We start from the raw sequence: 16673 nt of genomic DNA, 5'->3' as shown, positions 1-16673 counted from the left end.
AGAACTCAATCAAAATGACATGTCACCATCTGCATTGTGAGATTATGTACTACAGAAAAAAGCTCAATTCCTAAATGATATTATACAGTGTTTAACCAAATGTAGATACTCCCACAACTGTAAAATTAACTCAATTTATGCTTTTAGGGTCAACACTGCTTAAATAGTTACAAGATAAAATAAGGTATTCACAGGAAGAGATTACATATGCATTTTTTAAAAGGTAATCAATAAAACCTGTGTTGCTCCTCAACTAACATCTCCAAAAAGAAAAATTAGTAAAATGCGCATTATCAAATCTCACACATTGCTACTAAAAAAAAAAAAGAGAGAGAGAGAGAGAGAGACATGACCATTTAAAGAAGGAAAAGACATGTTATATTGTTTTTGATATTATCTCATTACAACTGTTCAATCCTTTTCCTTAAAAAAAAAAGTTTAACTCTTTATACTATGGACTTATAATGATTATAAATGATTTAATTTACTCCATTTTAATATAAGAATTTCAAAGCATCAAAGTAAATTAATCCAAAGAGATTCACTTACAATGTTTTCTAAAAGCAAGCAATTGTATTTGAATAGATTTCATTTCTCTGTGCTCTGATCATATTACTTATAGCAATTGCAGATTTCAAAATAAATAATACCTATGAAGTGGATAATCAGTAAGGCAAAGGAAATGAGCTCCGCAAGTTGGACTGAAGTTAAAAAACTCAAGTTCAGTTTTGGGAGTCGTGTTTTAAAGCCACATTAACAAATTATCATTAACATTTGAAGGACTTTTATGTAAAATTTATGATAAAATGTATTGTTTCAAGAACAAGAACCATATGATACTCTCAAAAGATGCTGAAAAAGCATTTGACAAAGTACAGCATCCTTTTCTGATCAAAATTCTTCAAAATGTAGGGATAGAAGGTACATACCTCAATATCATCAAAGCCACCTATGAAAAACCCACCACTAATATCATTCTCAATGGAGAAAAACTGAGAGCTTTTCTTCTAAGGTCAGGAACAATGCAGAGATGTCCATTATCACAACTGCTATTCAACATAGTACTAGAAGTCCTAGCCTCAGCAATCAGACAACAAAAAGAAATTAAAGTCATCCAAATCAGCAAAGAAGTCAAACTATCACTCTTTGCAGATGATTTGATACTATATGTGAAAAACCCAAAAGACTCCACTCCAAAACTGCTAGAACTTGCACAAGAATTCAGTAAAGTGTTAGGATATAAAATCAATGCACAGAAATCAGTTGCATTTCTTTACACCAACAACAAGACAGAAGAAAGAGAAATTAAGGAGTCAATCCCATTTACAATTGCACCCCAAACCAGCAGATACCTAGGAATAAACCTTACCAAAGAGGCTAAGAATCTATACTCAAAAAACTATAAAGTACTCATGATAGAAATTGAGGAAGACACAAAAAAATGGAAAAATGTTCCATGCTCATGGATTGGCAAAACAGATATCGTGAAAATGTCTAATCTACCTAAAGCAATCTATGCATTTAATGCAATCCCTATCAAAATCCCATCCGTTTTTTCCAAAGAAATGGAACAAATAATCCTACATTTATATGGAGCCAGAAAAAGACCTCAAATAGCCAGAGGAATATTGAAAAAGAAAGCCAAAGTTGGTGGCATCACAACTCCAGACTTCAAGCTCTATTACAAAGCTGTCATCATCAAGACAGTATGGTACTGGCATTAAAAAAAAAAAGACACATAGATCAATGGAACAGAATAGAGAGCCCAGAAATAGACCCTCAACTCTATTGTCAACTAATCTTTGACAAAGCACTAAATAATGTCCAGTGGGAAAAAGACAGTCTCTTCCACAAATGTTATTGGGAAAATTGGACAGCCACATGCAGAAAAAAGAAACTGGACCATTTCCTTACACCACACACAAAAATGGACTCAAAATGGATGAAGGATCTCAATGTGAGAAAGGAATCCATCCAAATCCTTGAGGAGAACAGAGGCAGCAACCTCTTCAACCTCAGCCGCAGCAACTTCTTCCTAGGAACATCACCAAAAGCAAAGAAAGTAAGGGCAAAAATGAACTATTGGGACTTCATCAAGATCAAAAGCTTTTGTACAGCAAAGAAAACAGTTAACAAAACCAAAAGACAACTGACAGAATGGGAGAAGATATTTGCAAATGACATATCAGATAAAGGACTAGTGTCCAGAATCTATAAAGAACTTAGCAAACCCCCCCATCCAAAGAACAAATAATCCAATCAAGAATTCGGAAAAATACATGAACAGACATTTCTGCAAAGAAGACATTCAGATGGCCAACAGACACATGAAAAATGCTCCACATCACTCAGCATCAGGGAAATACATAATGAGATACCACCTCACACCAGTCAGAATGGCTAAAATTAACAAGTCAGGGAATGACAGATGCTGGCAAGGATGTGGAGAAAGGGGAACCATCCTACACTTTTGGTGGGAATGCAAGCTGATGCAGCCACTCTGGAAAACAGCATGGAGGTTTCTCAAAAAGTTGAAAATCGAGCTACCCTATGACCCAGCATTTGCACTACTTGGTATTTACCCTAAAGTAGTGTTTACTCCATAAACATAGTGATCTGAAGGGGCACGTGCAACCGAGTGTTTATAGCAGCAATGTCCACCATAGCCAAACTATAGAAAGAACCTAAATGTCCATCAACAACGGATAAAGAAGAGGTGGTATATATATACAATGGAATACTATGCACCATCAAAAGAAATGAAATCTTCCATTTGTGATGATGTGGATGGAACTAGAGGGTATGCTTAGCTAAATAAGTCAATCAGAGAAAGACAACTATCATATGATCTCCCTGATATGAGGAAGTGGAGATGCAACGTGGGGGATTTGGGGGCGTAGGGAAAGAATAAATGAAACAAGATGGGATCAGGAGAGAGACAAATCATAAGATACTCTTAATCTCACAAAACAAACCGAGGGTTACCGGGGGAAGGGGGTTAGGGAGAGGGTGGTGGGGTTATGGACATTGGGGAGGGTTGTGCTATGGTGAGTGCTGTGAAGTGTGTAAACCTGGTGATTCACAGACCTTTATCCCTGGGGCTAACAATACATTATATGGTAATAAATTTTAAAAATTTAAAAAATGTATTGTTTCAAACAGAACCAAATTGAATGATGGGAAGCTATTAGGGAGAGATTTATGCTCTTTAGTCAAAATGAAATAGTCTACCTTACAAAGAAGTCTTCCTCTTCTTGAACTTAAAACAACAACAACAACAAGACTAGGTATCCAGCCATCAGAAAAATTGTACAAGGGAATGTGTACATTTGGCATTTAAAGAAATGCTTAATTGATCTATTTATTGACGAGTCTTCTAATCAATAGTTGCAAGGGACCACTTGAACACGTATTTTTTGCTGCTACTTAAAGAAACTAGAGTATAGAACATATTAGAAAGAAATAAGCCCCATATTCCCATGATATTCATTAGTATTCATAATGATGTCATGCTTATGAATTTTTCATTATTTTAAAGAATTGTTTACATACTATAGCTCAGCTTGTTTGCTCTCATCCATTCTTTCTGTCTCTTTTTCCTTTTCTTTTCTCTCTTTTTTTTCTTTTCTTTTCTTTTTTCTTTCTGGTCAGTTAACCTCATGTGTTATTTGATAAGGAAAAAAAAATTTAATCTTATTGTTTTTCCCTCTACATAACCACCTTACTAATTGTGTTTTGTAAAACAAAGTCAGGAAAGATGATTATTACTTTTATACAAATCAAATCTTCATTATGTTGGGGATCAAAATTAAACACAACTAATTCTTTAGTTTCAGCTATCCCCACTATGTAAGTTATCCACCATCAACCAAATTGGTCCATATAATTTATACTTTCTGATATCTACCATAATTGTCCAATTGTTTTAGTGCCTGATATTAGCTTTTAATACCAACACTTTTTGTCAAACACTATTTACTGGTTTTTCAACATAACTTTATACCTTTGGTTTTGATATTTAATTTGGCCTTTCCATTATTCAAATTCATGCCTTTCCCAACAGACATTAAGTTCCTGCCCCAGGGATTCTCTGTGTCTATTGGCCCCTGGATCAACCCTGAGATAGGATTTCAACTCCTTTACAAGAACCAAGAGAACCAAGACACAAACCGTCTAGTCCTACATTTATAAAAGGTCTACAGTTTTCTTCTTTTATATTCTGTAGACATTTGAAATTTAACACTCTTAAACTTTATTTTTTAACTGCTATTCTTATCTAACATAATATTTTTATAAAGTGGGTAAAATGTTTTCCATTTAAGCAAAATAGAAGTAATTCAGAGAGCTTGTTTTTGTTTCCTTTTTTGAAAACAGCTGACAAAACCCTATTTTTTAAAAGATGTTTTTTGTTTATTTGACAGACATAGATCACAAGTAGGCAGAGAGGCAGGCAGAGAGAGAGGGGGAGGCAGGCTCTCTGCCTAGCAGATAGCCCGATGCGGAGCTCCATCCCAGGACCCTGGAATCATGACCTGAGCCTGAGCCGAAGACAGAGGCTTTAACCCACTGAGCCACCCAGGTGCCCCCCAAATCCTATTTCAATCTCTTCAGTTTCTAGGCAAAATGAGAAAGGTCAAGTGATTTGCTCAGTGTCACAGAACTACCAAATGATAGAGGGGGAAAACATTCTCTTTAATTCTCTCGATGCAACAATTATTCCATACTTCAAGTACCTCTCTGAAACTCTTAATTATTCACAGTGAAATATTCTCCAAAACATTATGGAAAATTTAAAAAAATTGTGAAAATATGTAGGCTATTATAGTTTTACGAAATATAGTCCTTAGAAAATTTTGTGTATGAAAATAACAGGTATGGAACACCTGGGTGGCTCAGTAGCTTACACGTCTGCCTTCAGCTCAGGTCATGGTCTTGGGATCATAGGATTGAGCCCTGCATGCATCTCCCTGCAGGCCAGGGGATAGGGGAGCATCTGATTATCCCTCTTCCCCTGCCCCTCCACCCTGCTCATGCTCTCTCTCTCTCTCAAATAAATAAATAAATAAATAAACAAAATATTTAAGAAAAGGATATAACAAGTAACATCATTGATCACTTGAACTTCTCAAACATGATTTTATTTAATGTGCATAATAATCTTGTGTGATAGGTAATATTGTTATACCATTATAGTAAATGAGGATCAAAAGGAGTATTTACACAGCTAATATGAATGTAAACCTGGACATGACGTCTTGGTCTGGTTGACTTCAAGGACTATTTTCATAACCTCTCTAATACACTGTCCCTAAAAAAACTGGTTCTCAATTTATGACAGTGTAATGTTCTCAACTCCATTTTTATTATAACACTGAAAGACATAAATATAATCTTCTTATGTTAAAATAATTGAAAGTTTCTGTAAGGTTTTCTTTGTACTTTTGATATCCTAGAATCAAAATCATGCTGTATGATGGTTTTCTAAGATAGGCCAAATTAAGACAAATCACCTCTTACATTTCTATGACTACCTATGCTTGGACTTATATGAGCTAGACTGTTTATATACTTTAATATATGAAATGGCAGATAGAATTATATAGATTAATATATGTAATTTTAGAAAAAAATCCAGTTGTATTGTTCAGGTATAACCAGTAATCTCAATTAAAAATTGATGAAAGTATTTAAACTTCAGGTCTTTCTTTTTTAAAAAATGTTCCACCCGGGAGATAACCACTAATATTAAATTAATAATACATTATTGTAAAATCTCATTTTTTTAAAATATTGTGAAACATGTTTTACAGGTTTCAGCAGAGTATACTGTTTTTGGTGTATTAAAAAAAGCTTAACCTTGACCACATTAATTTCCAGATGGCTATGAAAAATATCCTAGGAATCCCAACCTAGACATTCCGTACAGTACAAAAGAACCTTTGTTTCATTTGTCTTGATTCATGATAACCTGAATGAAATCTCATTGAGAATAATTATTTGTGTTCTATTGATTAAGTGAATACTATTTTTTAAAGTGTTTCATTATTTATTTTTCTATATATCTCAGTTGACTCAGATTATGACAGTTTGGATTTTAAAAAGAGAGAGAGACAGAGAAGAAAGCTCAAAATCAGTTGTTTCTTAAACTATTTGCAGGAGAAGAATCACTTTGGTTTTTGTTCAACCTATTTTTTTTTTTTTTAAACCAGTAAGTATTTTTCATTCCAAGAAACCTTCCAGGCAATTTTGAAACCACCCAAACTGATCTAAATCCTGTTCATAAAGATAAGTTTACTGATCATAGGAGCACATGGCTATTTTGGCAATGTCAAATTACTATAAAAGGTTCTAAATGTTTATTTTCAATTTCTATATTATTCTCAGCTTGGTAACAAATGGTATGCCAACTGGCAGCTGTTCGCACACAACATTTTGAATTGTGCTGTTCTAAAATTCAGTTTTTCAATCATTCTGAATGACATGGCATGACTGAGAAGTATACACTTTTGACTTTTTTTCTATAATAAGTGACATTTAAACAAGTATTTACTGAGGAAATATTGTATCTTTACTAGGGTGTTTGGAAAAATGTAAAAATATAGGAAGAGCAAAGGCTAACATTTTAACTGAGGATGATAGTACAGGGTTATATGCCAAGTTTTGTGGCACAAAATGTAAATATAATAGAAGTTTAGGCAAGAAGAAAATCAGGAAGACCAAAAGTCACATAGGTATTGGAAATATGATGGCGAAATGTAGATTGAAAATAATTTGATTAATAAAATGTGTGGTATGCTCTTTACTGTCTGTGGAAAATCATTTGCTTTTATGAAATTTTGATGTGAATATTCTAGCAAGAACAGACTATTTGTTAGAAAATAATGAAAATCGTGTTATACATTTTGAATAACATTTTTACAATTTCTTTCCCTTTCTTTCTTTCTTTCTTTCTTTCTTTCTTTCTTTCTTTATTTTCTTCCACAACGTCCCTCTACTCCTACTCTACGTCCTACTCTACGTCCACTCTCAGTTACTGCCAAAGAAAGGAACTATTATGACAGTCTTAAGAACATGACTGGTAAAGAAGCAGAAAAATTTATCAATGCAGAACTACTAAAATCAAATTATTTTCAATAATTAGTGACCAGATCAGTAAGGCAACCAGGTCTACAATATAACTAATAATTTTCAAACTTAAATGCGACGTATTGATCAGAATATCAAACTGTCTTTCTCTCATTCTTTGACAATATACATGTCCAGTAGTTCAGTACCTACCTACCTAGGAGTGTCTATCTACCACCGTTGGGTGAATCCACATGCTGCCAAAATCAATGCCTAAACTGGATGAATACATGTTAGATCACCTTATTTGTTACATATTTATTTCTTCCTTTTTAAATAATACTAATGCCAGCTTATTTTTATTCAAGTTCTATGTAATACTCACTGTATTTGTAATTCAAATTATGCAAAAGATCAGATGTTTACTTTTCTGTTTAACTTTAGAGAACTCTAATCTATTTGTATTTAATTACCTAGCCTTTTTAGTGCTTTTGTTTCCTGTGCTCCTAAGCCTGGCATTCCTTAGACTATTGTTTACTTATAAACAAGATATTTTATATACCAACCATACTTATTTTCTGTATATAGCCTTATACATGATTATTACTATTAATTTTACTCTGTTATTTTATCAATCGATAGTCTTTTATTTTATGGAATCGTTTAGTTTTTTTTTTTTTCAATAAAGTTCCCTAATATAAACCAAACCTTATATATCTTTACATAGATAATGCCTGTTTATATTATCTGTGTATTCTCTCCCTTTCTGTCATCTCTCTATTCTCTACCTATAATTTATTTGCATGTGCTCATGTGTATCTATGTGTACTACACCTTTTTTTTCTATTCAGTTTTTAATTACCTTTAATATAGTATACTTTTTTTACTTTGTTTATTTCAAATTGTTCATTTAACAGATTTTTTTTCTATGAAAAGACTGATAGAGGAAGGAAAGCCTGGTGACTGACAATTCACAGATTAATCTCTTTGTATCATTCGATCGTGATTACAACCAGGCAGTAAGAGTGAATGTACTTTGGACTCACCTGGGTGGCTCAGTTGGTTAAGTGTCTGACTCTTGATTTTGGCTCAGGGCATGTTTTCAGGGTTGTGAGCTTGAGCCCTGCCTTGGGGTTTGTGCTGGACATGGAAAGCTTAAGATTCTCTCCCTCACTCTCCCACTGCCTCTCTCCAACCCCTCTCAAAATCAAATCAATACATAAAAATGAATGCACTCTAAGAGGAATTTAATGTAAAGGAAATAGAATAGAAAACCAAAGTCTGAGGCTTACCTTTCCTGAATCATAATTAAGGAACATAACATAAAGAAGCCACTATGACAGAATTTCACTAATAGAATTTAAATGATAACTAGGATAGGGAACTATTCAAAAATGAGATCAACAACATTTTATTCTGCAAAGGTTCAGATAGTAAATATCTTAAGCTTTGCGGTCCACAGGATCTTTATCTGCCATTATAGCATGAAAATGGTCATAGACAATATTTAAGTCAATGGATTTGGCTTTGTTCCAATAAACCTTTATGTAAATTTGAATTGAATTCCATATAATTGTTACATGTTACAGAGTAGTAGTCCTTTGATTTTTGTTCCCACCATTAAGAAATGCAAAAAACGTTCTCAGTTTTTGGGCCATGTACCAGAAAAGGCAATGGTATGAATTTGTCCTGGGACCATTGTTTGCTGATTTTTACCTTGAAAAAATGAAAGAATATTTTAGGAAGAATAAATGTCTGAATAACCAAATTCATCAGAAACTATAAGCAACGTGAGAGCAGGCATTCTTGTGTATTCATAGTTTTATTTCCAAATATAATTTTCCCACTATCTTTCACATAGAGAGTACTCAATAAGTGCTTCCCAACAAGAAGTAAAGACTAATGATTGGAAATTCTGAGGCCACTGGTGATCTCTCCTGTTTTGAAAGAGAGAGGATGATGAAAGCTATTTGAAGTATGAACAATTTAGACTGAAAGGTCAGGAAATGGAGGTAAATTTCTAGACAGCTTGTTTAGTGTCTGAAGAGAATTGGATGATTGGAAGGGAAAGAAGATAAATCCAAGTAATGTTTTGTTATTCTTTCTTCTTAAATTGCAAGGGAATGTTGACATTGGATGTGACTGCAATGACAAATTAAATACAGAACAGATCTTTCTGAAGGCAAAGGACAGTGGACAAATCTATGATTGGAGAGAAGGTTGAGAGGAGGGGATAATGATAGAAACTTACTGAGTTGGATGCAAGGAAAATGGAGGTGCTTGTGACAAATAACATTTGTCCCCGACATGAATGACAGAATACGTGCTGAAAGAGAGACTATGGGGAAGAAGAGGACAGAGAGATGGGTATTTGGAGATTTGAGGGAAATGCATTTTTTTTTAAAGATTTTATTTATTTCTTTATTTGGAGGAGAGAGAGAGAGAGATTGAATGAGGGGAAGGGCAAAGGGAGAGAATCTTCTCAAGCAAACTCCCCACTAAGTTGAGTCCAACTTGGAGCTCAGTCCCACCACCTGGAGATCATGACTTGAGCTGAAACCAAGAGCTGGAGGCTCAATGGACTGAGCCACCCAAGCATCCTGGGAAATGTGTTTTTAATAGTAAATCAATACAATAAATAAAAATGGCAAAGTCCTATAGAAGATGAATGCATACATCCACCTAACTGACCTACTTATTTTTAACAATCAGGTATCATCAGCATTGTTTTAAATGTTAAATCCAAATTAATATCATCACTAGAAACATCTTGTTTGCCTTTAAAATTTTGGAAAGAGATAATGTATACACAGGATGTAATTAAATATGGAAATTACTTAAAGGGAGATAGATAATTTCTAACTATGAACTAGAATTTTCTTTTTCTTATTGACTCTTACCCTTATTAGTTTTAATATCTTATTAATTCCTTTTACTCTAAATTGTGGTACACATTTCTATAAAAAGTGATTTAATTAAACTTCTTGATATAATTCCTCACAATTTTCCTCATCAGTATGTATTATCTTAATTTTATTTTGCATATTTGGTTTTTTTGAGCTCATCTTTTATCTCATTAAATGCCTAATGCATGTGAAAAATATTCCTCTAAAATCCCCATCCATAGAAGTAAATATTAATCTATGTGATCTGAAAAAATAAAAGTGCCGTTGTAAAATGGAACCTAATAGACTATAATCAGAAATAATGGCATAAAGTGAAGCAAAGAAAACTCAGGGTGGCTGTCAGGAAACTTTTAATGGCTTTGTAAAAATAATTGTGAGGCTGATCAGGGACATCTTACAGAGACAGCATACAAATAGGAAATAATTCCCAGCAGAGCAGTTTATTTTACTGTTGAATAGTTTTATAGCAAACAAAGGGGTGGAAATTGCTCCTGTTCAGCAGTTGTTTCGCTGACAGTTATGTGTCAGGTCACTCACACTTCCTATTATTTTGGCAGATTTTGTTGGTAGCTTTTACACAACAGCAAAGAATTTATAAACAATTTCCCTGTGTTCAGAGCCTTTCATCAACGTTAGATCCCACTTTTTTTCCCCCCACATATTCATGCCTCTGAAGTACACATTTTATATTGTGCTGGATTCTCACAAATTAGGCTCTTGCCAAAGATATTTAATATACTTCTGAAGCAATATGTTTGGTATAGAAAGTAATGTTTCAGTGAATTGATGAGTGAAACTGTTTTGTGCATGTGCTGAGGACAGAGTTCAGGTTTGTGAGCCTGCTTGAGGATGCTGTGGACATGATTCAGGATGACCCCACTGGTAATCATTTTAAAATGATAGTAGTACATCCCATGTAATGGAGTTAATTCTCTACCTCCAGAACTACCAGAATCATGCATTAGATGTTTAGTTTTTAATTTGTTTGGTTATGTTCTGGAAGCCTGGGAATAACATGTACTGTTTAAAGGAAGACCCTATCATATGTTCCGGGTGTTTTGACAGTGCGTGGCAACTTCTGGATTGAATCTTAAAAATCAGTGGACACTCCAGATTCTCCCTGAATCATATCTGAAATTTGGAGAACGAAAACAGCAGACCACACGTTGAGCTCTCATTTCAAAGTGCTCTGGTTTTTATATTATTTTCTAAACTTTAAGCAAAGAGAAAAACCACCTACTATGTTTGTGCTCCTTCCAAAGGTGTTATTATGGTATATCCATTTTAATTACTATATGTAAAATGTGATTTGCTGTCAGTATTATCTTTAAAAGAAATGCTTAGTGGGCTTGATTATGTAAGCTTTGTTAATTGTAACTCGTGATTATTAAATACAAATGGTGAATGGAATCTCTGCTGAAAAGAAATGTTTTTATTTGAATTAGAGAAGGAGAGTGTTCTAATTTAACAGTTACTAACTGGAATATACAAATCAATAAATTAGATATTAGTAATCAGTGATCATACCTAAATCATAAGACAAATGAAACACTAGAATCATTACACACATATTTTATGTTTAGATCAACAAATATTTCTTCTTAGTGGTTTTCTAACTATAGGTAAAGTGAGAAAATTACAAAACAAAAAGATCAGTGAATAAAAGAAAAACCTGAAAGAAAAATAATGGGCTAAATGACATTTCTTCCATTTGTGATGTGTCTACCAGCACAGATCACTGGGCCTATACATCCCTTCAACATTCACTTATTAACAAAATTCTGGATAGGAGGGAATAGAAGTTTTTATGTGTGTGTGTGTTTTGTTTTTGTTTTTGTCTCATTTATGACAGTCCAGCACAAACAATATAATATTCAACCAGAAAACAGTTATGGGTGAAGGAGTAGAATAATAATATGCTTGGACATATTAAAAGATTTTGTAAAATTTGACCTTGATAAAAAGTGAAAAATAAAATAAGCCTTCTTAATAACTAACTTTTTATAATTTTTCGAAGCTTCTGATTCTCCACAGATTAGAAAGCTTTCAATCACTTCTGGTAGATTTGGTAGCTTTTGAAAAGATCAAGGACAGGGCATGGGGCCAGCCGCTGATGTGATAACCTCTAAATATACTCCAGTGTGACATTTAATGTCTGGTAAAGAAGCTTGAGATTGGAGGATTTGAGAGAAAACTTTGAATTTATTATCTATTTCTGAAGTTACTGAGTTATGAACAAGATAGTAACATATGAAGAGGCTATATCCTATTAGAAATAAGTAATTAAGAGCCTGATGAAATTTATATCAAAGAGTTATTTCCATTGATTTATATTTAAGGGGATTGTTTAATTTAGTACACACACTATCTATGTGTGTATATATATATATATATATATATACACACACATATATATGTGTATATATATATATATATAATTTTGATGTTGAAAGTAATAAAGCATCAAATATTAATTTTGCTTCTAATATGCCATACGCATCTTGATTTAAAATACTCACGTTTTCCCCTGTTTTCTAAATTATAGGATGAAGTCTGTCCCAAAGCTAAAGAAGATGAAGTTCAGAGGTGTGTGTGGGCCTCAGCTGTTAATGTCAAAGACAAGTTCATTTATGTTGCACAGCCAACTCTGGACAGAGTCCTCATTGTTGATGTGCAGTCCCAAAAAGTTGTTCAGGTATGAGCAATCCCTACATTTGAAGGTGATTTTTTAAAAATTATTTATTTTTTTGCAATTCTTTACCAGGTAACTTGTACACTGCCATCTGACTGTCATTGATAATTTGTTTTATTACTTGGATAACTGGATAATGTATGCATTTTCTGCAAACTTTCCTCTTAGTCTGTTGCTTGAGTTTAATGATTTAAAAATAATTTTTCTTATTTTCAACAATTAGATTCCATAAACACATCATAATAGTAACATGATTAGTTCCACAAAAATCAACCTCAGATTTATTTTTTCTGTTAGAGCCAGGAAAGTTCCAGTCAGACACCAATTAAGGTATTCCTAGTTACCATTCCAGAAACAGTATTATTTCTTCCTTACTTGATTCTTCACAAAAGCCAAGATAATAGTAGACTGTTAGATAATAATAATTTAGTAGGTTTTACTATAGTAGTAAAACAAGGAATATGTATATAGGTCAATGACAGAGAAAAAAAAAGTAAACATTGTCATGGTAATGGTTATAGAAAAAAATTCTGGTTTGAGTCTCCAAATGTTTCATTTCCAGTTCTTTCCAAAGTTGTTTAACTTTGGCAGTCTATTTTTACTCCATTGCACAACAGCCAGGGATGGTATGGGGTTTGCTTCTAGGTGACCTGGCTATAGTAACTGGACCCTTGACTCTTACTACAATCTCTTGCTTCTCAGATCAGAGGAAACAAATTTAAAACAGCTTTATTGGATATGCATAATCCACTAAATGGGATTAATAATTGTAAATATCTCATAAAATTGTATTTAGAATTAACTTCATGCATATAAAACATTTATAGCAAAAAAAATTATAGCAGATCTTGGCATATAGAAGTGATTTACATCTACTTACTATCAAGTTTCTGAGAGACACTAGAAACTAACCATTCCTTATATTTGTCCTTATATTTTTCATTTATATTGGTTTGAAATCAAATATTGAAGTAACTCCTCTAATGATTCCTAACTAGAACTACAAAAAGGGGCAATAAGTTCAAAGTTAGGGCTTTTCATTCTAAGAGTCCTTCATAGCTTCACATGATATCATCCAATCATCCATCTATCTATCCATCCACTCTTTGTATACTTATTAATTGCCTACTATGGATATGTTTGGTATGGCAAATAAAGGAGTGAAAGTGTTTCTACCAAAAAACTCTGTTATCTCTGGTTTTACAAATTTACAGTGGATATTTAGTCTAATGGTTAAATTTCTAATAAGAGAGTGACTGGTATAATCATGAGGAAAATGATCAGTAACTGTTCTACTAGAAAACTTCTCTAAGGCCTCTAGGGTTGCATGGTTTACATATATATCCAGTCTGATGGTTCAGTATCCACCTTGAGAATATATATTTTTCTGTGTATTTCACCTCTTTTGTCTGAGACTACTGGATTTTGACCAAGTTAATTTGATCTTGATTTCAGCTATAACATAGGCGATCAAATTATAGGCATTCAGTTTCGGATTATTTAGACTCTATAGCCAGCAGGTTAAAATTAGAAGTATGTTTCAGAAATAATCAAATTGGTCTTTAAATTTTGTTTTCAAACTAGAAATCTATTCTAATTATGTATTACCTACTAGATACTCAAAAGCGAGAAAAACTAATATTATTTATCTTCATATCCTTTCCATCTTCAGACAACAGTATAAAATTTTAAATTAATTTAAAAATTAAAATTAATAGAAAATATTGATAATGAAATGTAAAAGTCACATAAATTATATTATTTTTTTATTTGCCTCTAATTGCTATGAAATACCATGGAATGTAACCCTAATGCTAAAATATTTTTAAAAATCATGTTTATGATATAATCATTATGGAGTATTTTTAAACAAAATCTAACATTACTTTTTTATAGGCTAGAAAATTGGGCCTCAGTCCAAATAAGTTCTTCTTATGATCTTATTATTAAAATAATAATGATGTTTTATTGCTCCTTCTACTCCTTAACTATTCATAGATAATCATAATGTATATTTATGCTACCATAAATAAACATTGACTGATTTTAAATATTACATCAGTGGAAATATATAGCATTCACTTTTTGTATCTGTCTACTTTGCTCTACATTATAATCATAAGATCATTTTGTTTAAATGTAGGTGTAGTGTGATTCTTTCTTTGCTGGAGATAAATCAATTACAGTTAATTATTTGTTGATTCTCATTTGAAAATTCACCTAAATTTATTTAAAAGCATAAAATCAATACTCATGGGGCTTTTGTGGTCATGCAAGGACATGAACAGAATGGTTAAAAATTTGTCACCCAACACACACGTTTCTAGCTGAAATTGAATAAGAAGAGACTCTGCATTCTTGTGTCAGTTTTTATACTGTAAACAAGTGTCCTTTTCATGGACTTTTTAGTATTATGTGTTTTGAATTTTTGTGCTTTTGTTGGCAACTCTGTTGCTTAAAATGACTCCTAAGCACAGTGTTGAAATGCCTGTGCAAGAAAGCTGTGATGTAAGGAATGGTAAGTTTCATTCAGCCCTGAGTCCTAGTGTTATTTGGCTACAAGTTCAATGTTAATTAATGAACAATATATATTAAATAAAGTGTCTTTGAACAGAAACACATATGAAACAAAGTTATCTATTGATCAGTTGATAAAAATCTTGAGACCAGAGGCTCAAAGGAACCTAAGTATGTATTACCCCTAGGAGCAATGGGTCAGTATTCAGAAACTCAGCATTAGCGGTTACTTTATAGAATCAGCTACTACTGATAAATAATAGTCTATAAAGGAAGTTGCAAGAAATAGTAATGAAAGTTACTTCATACCGATTCTCTGGCACAATGTTAAGCTAATTATTAGTAACACCCATATAAATGCAAAATATTAATATCAATATCAAGTAATATTGATAATCATGATTAAATATGTTGAATCCAGATAAGACTGTGTGTTAGGGAATTTTGCTCCTTAATGAAAAAAAAAGTAATAGATTAATTTAACCAGATAATTTTAGAACTTAGCTGAAGAAAAGGAGAATAATCTGAATGTAAGAAGGAAAGTATAAGGATACGTATATAGAAACACAAAGGAATTAATGTATAAAGGTAAAAATTAAGTTATTGAAAAAACTAAAAATTAAAATTCTTAAAATCTAGTAGAACAATCAAAAGGAAGCTGGGAATTTTTTGCAAAAAATGACAAGTCATGATTAACACTATTAGAATTGAGTAAAAGTATATAACCACACTCCTAGAGTAAAAGAAACTAAGAAAGTATTAAGGTAAAAAACTATGGTATTGAATTTTTTTTTTAAGATTTCATTTATCTATTTGACAGACAGAGATCACAAGTAGGCAGAGAGGCAGGCAGAGAGAGAGGGGGAGGCAGTCTTCCTGCAAGCAGGGAGCCAATGCGGGGCTTGATCCCAGGACCCTGGGATCATGGCCTGAGCTGAAGGCAGAGGCTTTAACCCCCTGAGCCACCCAGGTGCCCCTATGGTATTGAATTTTAAAAGCAAAATGGGAAAGAACAAATTAAAGGGAAAAGATGTTAATATCATGTAACCAAAATAGGAATAAAAAAGGAATCTTGATTTGAGAGTTCTAAAATAAAACAACAACAAAAAAATATTCTGCCCCAGATGGGTTTAGAGGTGAAAGCTGACATGGTACTGATTTCCTGCTTTACTCACTCCACCTGTTCTGGCTAGAGCCTCTGTATATTCTCAGATTTTCTATTACCAAAGACAAATCTAAAGCTTCTCTCCATGCATCTTGCCCCACACCACCATTTATCAGCCTATTGTCTCACTTCCTATGGCCTCCTTCTATTTGGAGAACAGTGCAAACCAAGAATAACGTACTAGATTTGTTCCTATTGTCAGAAAAATGTGAGAACTTAAACCATGGCACAAAAAGACAGAGTGTCATGGGGTTACTTGCACAGCTCTGGCTAGATGTGTGATGGAGTTGAATATTATGCTTCTCTCAATAAAAAGAAATGGTTTTGA

The 16673-nt window shown here is 33.0% G+C and overlaps 1 protein-coding gene across 2 annotated transcripts in view; it reads left to right on the top strand.

The window, feature by feature from the left end:
- The window catches only part of FSTL5 (follistatin like 5), a 763963-nt gene that overhangs the window by 668217 nt on the left and 79073 nt on the right, over nucleotides 1-16673 (top strand). For both annotated transcript variants that reach the window (XM_059174403.1, XM_059174392.1), the window contains exon 13: nucleotides 12517-12666. In XM_059174403.1, coding sequence (XP_059030386.1) covers nucleotides 12517-12666 — 150 coding nt within the window. The remainder of the gene's footprint in view (nucleotides 1-12516; nucleotides 12667-16673) is intronic.

This window comes from Mustela lutreola, chromosome 1 (genome assembly GCF_030435805.1).
Source record: "Mustela lutreola isolate mMusLut2 chromosome 1, mMusLut2.pri, whole genome shotgun sequence".
NCBI classification, from domain to species: domain Eukaryota; kingdom Metazoa; phylum Chordata; class Mammalia; order Carnivora; family Mustelidae; genus Mustela; species Mustela lutreola.
Note: the sequence above shows the minus strand (reverse complement) of the source record. Positions and strands in the feature narration are given on the sequence as shown.